At 46.3% G+C, this 12833-nt stretch overlaps 1 protein-coding gene and 1 long non-coding RNA gene across 2 annotated transcripts in view; one reads left to right on the top strand and one right to left on the bottom strand.

Moving 5' to 3' along the window:
* The window catches only part of LOC140910608 (uncharacterized), a 102738-nt gene extending 97538 nt beyond the window's left edge, over nt 1-5200 (bottom strand). The window contains exon 1 of the long non-coding RNA XR_012158664.1: nt 4920-5200. This is a non-coding gene — a long non-coding RNA (uncharacterized LOC140910608). The remainder of the gene's footprint in view (nt 1-4919) is intronic.
* TRMT9B (tRNA methyltransferase 9B (putative)) overlaps nt 1-12833 on the top strand; it is a 39963-nt gene that overhangs the window by 22476 nt on the left and 4654 nt on the right. The window contains exons 2-3 of the mRNA XM_073341959.1: nt 8060-8214; nt 12549-12722. Coding sequence (XP_073198060.1) covers nt 8060-8214; nt 12549-12722 — 329 coding nt within the window. The remainder of the gene's footprint in view (nt 1-8059; nt 8215-12548; nt 12723-12833) is intronic.

The raw sequence follows: 12833 nt of genomic DNA, 5'->3' as shown, positions 1-12833 counted from the left end.
TAAAATAAAATAGATCTTTTGAGGTAAAGGAAGAGAAAGCAGTAGACTGAAAAGAAGATAAAACATAACTGACCTGTTTTATTTAACAGTATTGAGAGAAAATATTTGGGTTTTAGAAAGAGTATATGAATAACTAATTTTGAATTACTGAAAGTAACCCAGCCTAATGTACTCAACAATGTTACTTGAAATGGCACTCTGAAGAAATACAGTCAATAAACCCTAATATGTGCTACATCCTTTTATGTCTATGCTTCATTACAATGCACTTCTGCATAAGTCACTGTTTCTCAGATTTGTTACCACCTCAAAATGGCACTAAATGCATGTTAATTGAAAGCAAATTAAAGTATTGTAAAATGATGCTGAAAAGTTGTAAAAATGTTGTTTTATGCTCTGATAGTTAAACCTGGGACAATTCTTTAACAGTTAGTTACAAAAAATTATGGACTATTTAAGAAATGAGGAAAGTGAGGGTTCTGAAGACTGTAAATGTAAATGGTTTGAAGAGAGAGTCATAGTGATTAAATACTATGATCCTCCAGCCTAAGCTCCTGCATACCAGAGGCCAAAAAAACAGATAAAATAGATGAAGAGTTAGGCTCCAATCTTGTAAACACACACGTATGTGCTTAATTTTAAGCACACAAATACCATTGAAGCCAATGGGGCTACTTACACACTCAAAGTTTAGAACACGTGTAAAGTGTTGCAGGATTGGGGCCTTAAATAATTTACATTATTTCACATACCATTTTGTTTTGCTGTTTCAATCCTGCCTCTTAATAAGTTATTGCAACATTAAAGAGGATAGGTAGAAGGTGATTCCAGAAATAAACAGTACCTGAAAATCCAGAGGAATGTGTTATACGTCAAGTGTGGCTTCTGAGATTTTCAAATGCAACCAAATGAATCACTTTGGTATTTTCATCTATACAATATATTACTTGATTCTTCAGGGGAGATCTTCAGGCTTTAGTTTCTGCTGGCAACTTGGATAAAAACACTCCATGATTAATGAGTCCTGTTTTTCTGATGTGGAGGAGTAATTCCTGACTAGGCCATCAGTAATGTGAGTAAATATGAAGAATGCCATATAAATGCTTGCAACCATAACATCTTGGCCTGTAATCTCATCAGGCCTCAGGAGATAAAGAAGGATGGCCTGGTGGATACTTGGATTGAAGAACCTCAAGAAAAAGTAAAAAAGTAATGGTGATGATTCAGTGGAGGTCCTTATCTCTGACTCTGTACCCATCCAGCATGGCCTTAGGAGCACTGTGCTGTTAAAGGTGCCATCTTCCAGATGAGTCATTATACTGAGGTCCTTACTAAACTCGGTAGAAAATGGAAAAAAATCATAATTTTTGTTGAAACTTTGTTTTGATGAAATTTTTCCAACTAGCTCTACACCATTAGAGATTGCCCTTTTTTGCATGTGTAACCCACACATCTCCTGAGTGCGGTGCTCTGTCCCATCTAGTGGCACCGAGACCACTTAGAGAGAGAGATTAATGAGTTTGCTTTATAACCTTAGCGAAGAGCCATATGGCTTTTAGCTTACGTGGTAGAGCAGAATTGGGCAAACTACGGCCCGCAGGCCACATCCAGCCCACAAAGGACCGTCCTGCCCAGTCCTTGAGCTCCCAGCTGGGGAGGGTAGCCCCCAGCCCCTCCCCCACAGCTACACCGCCGCGTGGGCAGCGCTCTGGGCAGCGGGGTTGCGCTCTACTGCCAAGCAGCGCTGCAGCGTGTCTGGCTCCAGCCTGGGGGCATGGCTGCCAGACATGCTGCTCTGAGGGTATGTCTACACTACGGAATAAGGTCGAATTTATAGAAGTCATTTTTTTAGAAATCGGTTTTATATATTCGAGTGTGTGTGTCCCCACAGAAAATGCTCTAAGTGCATTAACTCGGCGGAGCGAGCGCTTCCACAGTACCGAGGCTAGAGTCGACTTCCGGAGCGTTGCACTGTGGGTAGCTATCCCACAGTTCCCGCAGTCTCTGCTGCCCATTGGAATTCTGGGTTGAGATCCCAATGCCTAATGGGGCTAAAACATTGTCGCGGGTGGTTCTGGGTACATATCGTCAGGCCCCCGTTCCCTCTCTCCCTCCGTGAAAGCAAGGGCAGACAATCGTTTCGCGCCTTTTTTCCTGAGTTACCTGTGCAGACGCCATACCATGGCAAGCATGGAGCCCACTCAGGTAACCGTCACCCTATGTCTCCTGGGTGCTGGCAGACGCGGTACGGCTTTGCTGCACAGTAGCAGCAACCCATTGCCTTCTGGCAGCAGACGGTGCAATACGACTGGTAGTCGTCCTCGTCGTGTCCGAGGTGCTCCTGGCCACGTCGGCTGGGAGCGCCTGGGCAGACATGGGCGCAGGGACTAAATTTGGAGTGACTTGACCAGGTCATTCTCTTTAGTCCTGCAGTCAGTCCTATTGAACCGTCTTATGGTGAGCGGGCAGGCGATACGGACTGCTAGCAGTCGTACTGTACCATCTTCTGCCAGGCAGGCAAGAGATGAGGATTGCTAGTAGTCGTATTGTACCATCTTCTGCCAGGCAGGCAAGAGTTGAGGATGGCTAGCAGTCGTACTGTACCATCTTCTGCCGAGCAGCCCTGAGATGTGGATGGCATGCAGTCCTTCTGCACCGTCTGCTGCCAGCCAAAGATGTAAAAGATAGATGGAGTGGGTCAAAACAAGAAATAGACCAGATTTGTTTTGTACTCATTTGCCTCCTCCCCTGTCTAGGGGACTCATTCCTCTAGGTCACCCTGCAGTCACTCACAGAGAAGGTGCAGCGAGGTAAATCTAGCCATGTATCAATCAGAGGCCAGGCTAACCTCCTTGTTCCAATAAGAACGATAACTTAGGTGCACCATTTCTTATTGGAACCCTCCGTGAAGTCCTGCCTGAAATACTCCTTGATGTAAAGACACCCACTTTGCTCCCTGAAGCCAACCCTGTAAGCCGTGTCGTCAGTCGCCCCTCCCTCTGTCAGAGCAATGGCAGACAATCGTTCCGCGCCTTTTTTCTGTGCGGACGCCATACCAAGGCAAGCATGGAGGCTGCTCAGCTCACTTTGGCAATTAGGAGCACATTAAACACCACACGCATTATCCAGCAGTATATGCAGCACCAGAACCTGGCACAGCGATACCGGGCGAGGAGGCGACGTCAGCGCGGTCACGTGAGTGATCAGGACATGGACACAGATTTCTCTGAAAGCATGGGCCCTGCCAATGCATGCATCATGGTGCTAATGGGGCAGGTTCATGCTGTGGAACGCCGATTCTGGGCTCGGGAAACAAGCACAGACTGGTGGGACCGCATAGTGTTGCAGGTCTGGGATAATTCCCAGTGGCTGCGAAACTTTCGCATGCGTAAGGGCACTTTCATGGAACTTTGTGACTTGCTTTCCCCTGCCCTGAGGCGCATGAATACCAAGATGAGAGCAGCCCTCACAGTTGAGAAGCGAGTGGCGATAGCCCTGTGGAAGCTTGCAACGCCAGACAGCTACCGGTCAGTTGGGAATCAATTTGGAGTGGGCAAATCTACTGTGGGGGCTGCTGTGATGCAAGTAGCCCACGCAATCAAAGATCTGCTGATATCAAGGGTAGTGACCCTGGGAAATGTGCAGGTCATAGTGGATGGCTTTGCTGCAATGGGATTCCCTAACTGTGGTGGGGCTATAGACGGAACCCATATCCCTATCTTGGCACCGGAGCACCAAGCCGCCGAGTACATAAACCGCAAGGGGTACTTTTCGATAGTGCTGCAAGCTCTGGTGGATCACAAGGGACGTTTCACCAACATCAACGTGGGATGGCCGGGAAAGGTGCATGATGCTCGCATCTTCAGGAACTCTGGTCTGTTTCAAAAGCTGCAGGAAGGGACTTTATTCCCAGACCAGAAAATAACTGTTGGGGATGTTGAAATGCCTATATGTATCCTTGGGGACCCAGCCTACCCCTTAATGCCATGGCTCATGAAGCCGTACACAGGCAGCCTGGACAGTAGTCAGGAGCTGTTCAACTACAGGCTGAGCAAGTGCAGAATGGTGGTAGAATGTGCATTTGGACGTTTAAAGGCGCGCTGGCGCAGTTTACTGACTCGCTTAGACCTCAGCGAAACCAATATTCCCACTGTTATTACTGCTTGCTGTGTGCTCCACAATATCTGTGAGAGTAAGGGGGAGACGTTTATGGCGGGGTGGGAGGTTGAGGCAAATCGCCTGGCTGCTGGTTACGCGCAGCCAGACACCAGGGCGGTTAGAAGAGCACAGGAGGGCACGGTACGCATCAGAGAAGCTTTGAAAACCAGTTTCATGACTGGCCAGGCTACGGTGTGAAAGTTCTGTTTGTTTCTCCTTGATGAAACCCCCCACCCCTTGGTTCACTCTACTTCCCTGTAAGCTAACCACCCGCCCCTCCTCCCTTCAATCACCACTTGCAGAGGCAATAAAGTCATTGTTGCTTCACATTCATGCATTCTTTATTCATTCATCACACAAATAGGGGGATGACTACCAAGGTAGCCCAGGAGGGGTGGTGGAGGAGGGAAGGAAAATGCCACACAGCACTTTAAGCACAGCACTTTAAAAGTTTACAACTTTAAAATTTATTGAATGACAGCCTTCTTTTTTTTGGGCAATCCTCTGTGGTGGAGTGGCTCGTTGGCCGGCGGCCCCCCCACCGCATTCTTGGGCGTCTGGGTGTGGAGGCTATGGAACTTGGGGAGGAGGGCGGTTGGTTACAGAGGGGCAGCAGTGCTCCAGCTGCCTTTGCTGCAGCTCAACCATACACTGGAGCATACTGGTTTGGTCCTGCAGCAGCCTCAGCATTGAATCCTGCCTCCTCTCATCACGCTGCCGCCACATTTGAGCTTCAGCCCTGTCTTCAGCCCGCCACTTACTCTCTTCAGCCCGCCACCTCTCCTCCCGGTCATTTTGTGCTTTCCTGTACTCTGACATTATTTGCCTCCACGCATTCGTCTGTGCTCTGTCAGTGTGGGAGGACAGCATGAGCTCGGAGAACATTTCATCGCGAGTGCGTTTTTTTTCTTTCTAAGCTTCACTAGCCTCTGGGAAGGAGAAGATCCTGTGATCATTGAAACACATGCAGCTGGTGGAGAAAAAAAAAGGGACAGCGGTATTTAAAAAGACACATTTTATAAAACAGTGGCTACACTCTTTCAGGGTAAACCTTGCTGTTAACATTAAATACATAGCACATGTGCTTTCGTTACAAGGTCGCATTTTGCCTCCTCCTACCGCGTGACTACCCCCTCAACCTTCCCCCCTCCCTGTGGCTAACAGCGGGGAACATTTCTGTTTAGCCACAGGCAAACAGCCCAGCAGGAATGGGCTCCTCTGAGTGTCCCCTGAAGAAAAGCACTCTATTTCAACCAGGTGACCATGAATTATATCTCACTCTCCTGAGGATAACACAGAGAGATAAAGAACGGATGTTGTTTGAATGCCAGCAAACATACACTGCAATGCTTTGTTCTACAATGATTCCCGAGTACGTGTTACTGGCCTGGAGTGGTAAAGTGTCCTACCATGAAGGACGCAATAAGGCTGCCCTCCCCAGAAACCTTTTGCAAAGGCTTTAGGACTACATCTAGGATAACCGCAAATGCCAGGGCAAAGTAATCCTTTCACATGCTTGCTTTTAAACCATGTATAGTATTTTAAAAGGTACACTCACCAGAGGTCCCTTCTCCGTCTGCTGGGTCCAGGAGGCAGCCTTGGGTGGGTTCGGGGGGTACTGGCTCCAGGTCTAGGGTGAGAAACAGTTCCTGGCTGTCGGGAAAACCGGTTTCTCCGCTTGCTTGCTGTGAGCTATCTACAACCTCCTCCTCCTCCTCATCTTCTTCGTCCCCAAAACCTGCTTCCGTATTGCCTCCATCTCCATTGAAGGAGTCAAACAACACGGCTGGGGTAGTGGTGGCTGAACCCCCTAAAATGGCATGCAGCTCATCATAGAAGCGGCATGTTTGGGGCTCTGACCCAGAGCGGCTGTTCGCCTCTCTGGTTTTCTGGTAGGCTTGCCTCAGCTCCTTCAGTTTCACGCGGCACTGCTTCGGATCCCTGTTATGGCCTCTGTCCTTCATGCCCTGGGAGATTTTCACAAAGGTTTTGGCATTTCAAAAACTGGAACGGAGTTCTGATAGCACGGATTCCTCTCCCCAAACAGCGATCAGATCCCGTACCTCCCGTTCGGTCCATGCTGGAGCTCTTTTGCGATTCTGGGACTCCATCATGGTCACCTGTGCTGATGAGCTCTGCATGGTCACCTGCAGCTTGCCACGCTGGCCAAACAGGAAATGAGATTCAAAAGTTCGCGGTTCTTTTCCTGTCTACCTGGCCAGTGAATCTGAGTTGAGAGTGCTGTCCAGAGCGGTCATAATGGAGCACTCTGGGATAGCTCCCGGAGGCCAATACCATCGAATTGTGTCCACAGTACCCCAAATTCGAGCCAGCAATGTCGATTTAAGTGCTAATCCACTTGTCAGGGGTGGAGTAAGGAAATCGATTTTAAGAGCCCTTTAAGTCGAAATAAAGGGCTTCATTGTGTGGACGGGTGCAGGTTTACATCGATTTAACGCTGCTAAATTCGACCTAAAGTCCTAGTGTAGACCAGGGCTGAGCGGCATGATAAGGGGGCCAGGGCCGGGTGGTTGGATAAGGGGCGGGGGTTTCCGGGGGGCAGTCAGGGGACAGGGAGCAGGGGGCATTGGATAGGGGGTGGGGTCCCAAGGGGCGGTTAGGGGTGGGGGTGTGGATAGGGGTCAGGGCATTTGGGGAAAGGGAGCAGGGGGTGGTTGGATAGGGCAGAGGTTCTGGAGGGCGGTCAGGGGATGGGGAATGGGGAGGGGGTTGGATAAATGTGGGAGTCCTGGGGGGTCTGTCAGGGGGCAGGGGTGTGGATAGGGGTCGGGGCAGTCAGGGGACTGGAAGCAGGGGGGTTGGGCAGGAGGGTTGGATAGGGGGTGGGGTCCCGGGGGGTGGTTAGGGGTGGGGGGGTCCCAGCAAGGGGGAGGTTAGGGGACAAGGAGCAGGAGGAGTTGGATGGGTCGGTGGTTCTGAGGGGGGCAGTCAGGGGGCGGGAAGTGGGAGTGGGCAGATGGGGGCGGGGGCCGGGCTGTTTGGGGAGACACAGCCTTCCCTACCTAGCCCTCCATGTAGTTTTGCAACCCGAGTGTGGCCCTTAGGCCAAAAAGTTTGCCCACCCCAGCAGTAGAGGCTCATACACTAAGCTTCAGAGGTGGGTCTGTCTGCCTTACAAGTGGGGGGCTCATCCGGGATTTCAACTGGGAAGACTCTGAAGCTCGGGATGCGCTCCTCAGCTATGGGAAGTATGTAATCCGCACACCTCCTAGGTGTGGTGTTCTGTCCCATCTAATGGCACCCAGACCACTTAGAGAGAGAGATTAATGAGTTTGCTTTACAGCCTTAGCTAACAGACAGTTGGCTTTTCGCTCATGCAGTAGAGGCTCATGCACTTAGCTCCAGAGGTTCCTGGTTTGATCCCGCCTGCCGACGACCGGGATCTGTCGGCGTTACACATGGTTAAAGGGTGTTGGTGTCAATGTCCTGGCCAAATTTCAATTCAGGTAATTATATTCTGCCCACCTAAATTTACCTGCAGTTTCAATTGGATACAGTATTCTTTACTTTGTGCCCTAAACTATTGTGTAATGTTGTTGTGCATTGTGAAACCTCTGATGTGTTCCACCCCATAGATGCCTGCATTTCATTGGTAAAATTATCCTGTAAATATGAATACTGGTACACATGTTATTGCGGGATGCTTTTTGGGCATAATCCTATACCCACTGAAGTCAAAGGAAAAACTCCCACTGACTTCAGTGGCACAGAAACTGACCCTATGTGATGAAAAGGCATTTTATAAAGGAGTCTTATAATTTTATAAATGTGAATGTATAGAGGCATGAGTTGTCAAATACTACAAACATTTACAACCTCTGCTACTACAATTTCTGTTCTGTATGTAATATTTGTCTGTTGTGTCTTATGCTGTGTTCAGGATGGAACATGAGGCTACTCAGCTGGAAAATCAGCATGTACATAGTGTGTATGAAAGCACAGCCTCCTGTTTTAATGATCTGCAAAGCAAAGCATGGCCTCGTGTTCGTCAGTTTCTGTTGGAGCAAAAGCCTGGCAGTCTCATTGCTGATATAGGTAAGTTACTGTATTTATTGAATGAAAAATCCTGTCATCATTTGTTTTACGCATTATGTTTATCATACTTGGCCTTGAAATCTAGTGTGTAGGGATATTCTTAACAGCATATGAGGTAATGGACATACAGTCCCCGAAAATCAAAGAAAATTGAGAGGAATGTGTTATCACATATCATATTGCTCTATCAGATCAAAACTTCCCCTTTACATGTCTACCCTTTACCAAAATACATACTGTTTGCTTTCTAAAACAGTGTGAAGTTCACCTTTTCAGTATTTCAAACGTAATGGCCTTTCCCAAACTGAGGAAAACCAGGGGCGGATGTAGCCTCCCAATTCAATGTGTGTGGGGATGGGGGCTCCAAGGAAGGATATTTTCCTAATATCCAACCTAAACCTCCCCCACTGCAACTTGAGACCATTACTCCTTGTCCTGTCCTCTTCTACCACTGAGAATAGTCTAGAACCATCCTCTCTGGAACCACCTCTCAGATAGTTGAAAGCAGCTATCAAATCCCCCCTCATTCTTCTCTTCTGCAGACTAAACAATCCCAGTTTCCTCAGTCTCTCCTCATAAGTCATGTGTTCCAGACCCCTAATCATTTTTGTTGCCCTTCGCTGGACTCTCTCTAATTTATCCACATCCTTCTTGTAGTGTGGGGCCCAAAACTAGACACAGTACTCCAGATGAGGCCTCACCAATGTCGAATAGAGGGGGACGATCACGTCCCTCGATCTGCTCGCTATGCCCCTACTTATACATCCCAAAATGCCATTGGCCTTCTTGGCAACAAGGGCACACTGCTGACTCATATCCAGCTTCTCGTCCACTGTCACCCCTAGGTCCTTTTCCACAGAACTGCTGCCTAGCCATTCGGTCCCTAGTCTGTAGCTGTGCATTGGGTTTTTCCGTCCTAAGTGCAGGACTCTGCACTTATCCTTATTGAACCTCATCAGATTTCTTTTGGCCCAATCCTCCAATTTGTCTAGGTCTTTCTGTATCCTATCCCTGCCCTCCAGCGTATCTACCACTCCTCCCAGTTTAGTATCATCCGCAAATTTGCTGAGAGTGCAATCCACACCATCCTCCAGATCATTTATGAAGATATTGAACAAAACCGGCCCCAGGACCAACCCCTGGGGCACTCCACTTGACACCGGCTGCCAACTAGACATGGAGCCATTGATCACTACCCGTTGAGCCCGACAATCTAGCCAACTTTCTACCCACCTTATAGTGCATCATAGAAGGCATCTCATCATAGAAGGTGATTAGATTAGTCAGGCATGACCTTCCCTTGGTGAATCCATGCTGACTGTTCCTTGTTACAGCTTCATAAAAAGGAACTGCCCGCTTATTGCCTTATTACTAAATACTATTACAAATTAATACCATGTACATACAGTATCATGGGGCACTAGAAGGGTTAGAAATATTAAGTTGCATTCTGATGTGGAAATGTGAACTGTTGTATTCATTTAGATGGAATAAAGGGCCCAAAGAGTCAAAGGTATTAACATGACCCTGTCACTGTCCAACATTAAACAGTGTTAAAGAAGGTTCGTGGTTTGGTGCTTATATAAAGACCTCAGTCTGCTTAGTACCATGGCAAACATACTATAAAATTCATGCCAAAGGTTAGAAACTTACCAATAAAAACACACAAAAGGAAAAGAAACAAAACAAGGCAAAAAGCTTTGAAACTGAAATTGAGTGATGATGCAGAACAAACTTAAAACCTATCAAATGCTCTTTTGAAGAGGGTGAATATAGGGTTAGAGTCTCTTATTCTGCCAAACAGTTCTTCTTGGTGGGGAAGAAAGAGTTAGTTCTGTTGTTCAAATCTTAGTTGGGAATGATAGTCACCGTCCCGCTTTCGAAAAGCTGACAGACACCAGGGGAAATACAGCTTTTGTTGAGGTTTTGAGGATATAGGGTGGCTGCTCAGTCACTGATGGATGCATTGGGCTGGCTGATCAGCCACGACAGCTGTTGTTCTGGATCCTGGCTCACCTTTCTGATCAGGGACATCATCTCAGCTTCACTGGTCCTTCTCAGGCGAGCAGAGCTGGATTGGCCATCTCATCTCGCCATGCTGATGCTGTGCAATACAGTTGATTTCAGGGTCAGGCAAAAAGCCAAGAGAGAGGTAGAACAGGAGGAATATAAGGGGGAACGGAAAGGGACACACGAGGGAAGGGAGACAGAGTGGGATCTCACATGTATCAGGCTGGGATCCTCACTGATGACGTGATGGTGGTCCATCTTCCCCGTAGGCTATTAAGGTCTGATGTCATGGCAACAATCCTGCTGCTGCAGCTGCTGTGATGGTAAAAGTTCCTTGTTCTCCCTCAAGCCTCTGTTTAAGGGTTTAATGGGTGGATTGGGCCATCCTCTAATTATTTTGCCCAACTATGAGGCCTAATTTCTGAAGCACCAATTTGGTCCATTGATTTCCTGTCCCTTATTCCTATTTTTTACTAGTCCGTACTCTTAACAAAGTAGTTGACTGGTATCAGTAAAAATGTTCTGTTTAAAGTAATTCAGTCTTTCTGTCTCCTTCTTACATCTTTTCTTAAACAATTTTATATAACAGGTCATTGTAGCAATTCATGAACCTCCACCCACTTTCCACTAGTCAGGCTCACAATTATTACAACAGAAGCATTTGTTGGTAGCACAACAGTATTTTTGGTTCCCTTATTCCAGAGTATGCACTGAGATTATAAAAACTCTTCTGCAAAAACTACCTGTCAAATAACTGAATTAAAGCATTTTAATCAATATACACACAATTTACATTTTAATTGAGTGTTACTGCTACAAACATAATAATCAATTATACTTTTGTTCTGATTTAACAACTCCCCCTCTCTTATTAACATGCATATCTTAATTTTTCATCTCATATTTTCTTTGAACTGCTTTAATATATTAGTCTCTTTCATTTCTCTTGAGCACCATTCTTAGGAATAATGCTGGATTTTTGCTTTAGCAATGTGCTCTTTTTTACCACTTTGAGTGTTCTGCTGTTCTCTCACAGTTACTGTGCTGTCTTTGTAGATAATGTTGCACATTATCATCAATGAAAGCAGCAGGGCTGCAAGCTGCAGTGCTGTTTCTAAAGATAACTCAGGCCTTTAAATTGAATTACTAAGAATAAAATGGTTCTCTTTGCCTAGCTGTTCCCCTGCCTCTAGGGTGTAAACTTTCAGATACTATTCTCTACCACTGACCCATAACTGTGCTGAATGTTTCTTAATCTAATTTTGAAAAGTGCCTGTAATGCATATGGTATTGAAGAGCACTCTGGAATATTTCAGTGTAGAACAGCACTGATCCTTAAATATTTCTCAACATACTTCCAGATAGAAGACACATTCTATAGATGCCCATTACACATACAAATGTGCAGTTGTAACTGATCACAACAATAACAGAAAGAGGATGCGGCTGTAACACTGAAATAGTTCTTTGTTGCATAGAAACCATTGAACTTCGGTCATTTTCAAGTCTGTGTTTGGAGATTAAAATTGTCCTGTCTCGTCTGTGCTGCAGATCCGTATTCAGCAGTGTGGGGCAAATCCTGCCCTTTCCTCTGCAACCACAGATGTCTCACTGGCAGTAGAACTGTTGCACAATGTGCAGGGCAATATTCCTAGGTTCCTGGAGGGGGGCATATATGACATGGAGCTTAGCTCAACAATGGCTACAGGGTGGAGATCAGGGAGAGGGCTGAATGAGCTGCTGCTTCATTGATCCTCCTGTTTGCTCCCTCACTCCTCATGAAGGGGCTGCATTAGGGATGTGTGCAGTAGCAGCTACCCTGCAGAGTTGTCCATGGCTTGTTGGGGGAGGATTCCTTTCTCCTCTACCTCCCCAGCCCATCCAAAGAGAAATCCATTGCACAGTCTAGTTTTTAGTATGGGAGGAATTGGGTGCAGTTGCGTGTGCAGAAAATTTCCATTGACATCAGAAGGGACTGAATAAACATATACATTGTGGATTGAAGAGGAGAATTTTGGCCTTTAATTTTGTTCATGATTTATTGATGATCTGTACCACTGTGCCATGAATTTACAAGCTTTCATGTTGCTGTTGTAGATACCGTTCCATGTCTGATTATGTGAATATATAATTTTACAGAGACAAAATGATTTCAGTGGGAATGAAGCAGGATCATTTCATTTTCTAGGATGGTTTTAAAATTAAAAGATTTACAGGAGTATTTTGGCACCAAGTGTTTTCACTTTTCCATGAGGGATGAGAGGTGGGGTGAAGGAATCTCATAATAGGTTGCTTCCTGTGTAATAAAGCTTATTGTTTTGTAGGATGTGGGACTGGAAAGTATCTCAATATCAACAGTCAGGTGTTTAATCTGGGCTGTGATTACTGTGAGCCTTTGATAAAGATTGCAAGGAAGAAAGGCTGTGAAGTCTCGGTATGTGACAACCTTAATCTTCCCCTTAGGGATCAGTGCTTCAATGCAATTATCTCCATCGGAGGTAAGAGAATACAGTAGAATGTTTGTTCTGTTCCAAAATAAACATGAAATATTTTGGATCGTTTTTTCAGTTGGTTCTTATATCTCATTGTCATGGTTATTTTTAAACCAT

Source organism: Lepidochelys kempii, chromosome 4 (genome assembly GCF_965140285.1).
Source record: "Lepidochelys kempii isolate rLepKem1 chromosome 4, rLepKem1.hap1, whole genome shotgun sequence".
NCBI lineage: Eukaryota > Metazoa > Chordata > Testudines > Cheloniidae > Lepidochelys > Lepidochelys kempii.
The sequence above is the reverse complement of the archived record's forward strand: the minus strand, read 5'-3'. Positions and strand labels throughout refer to the sequence as shown.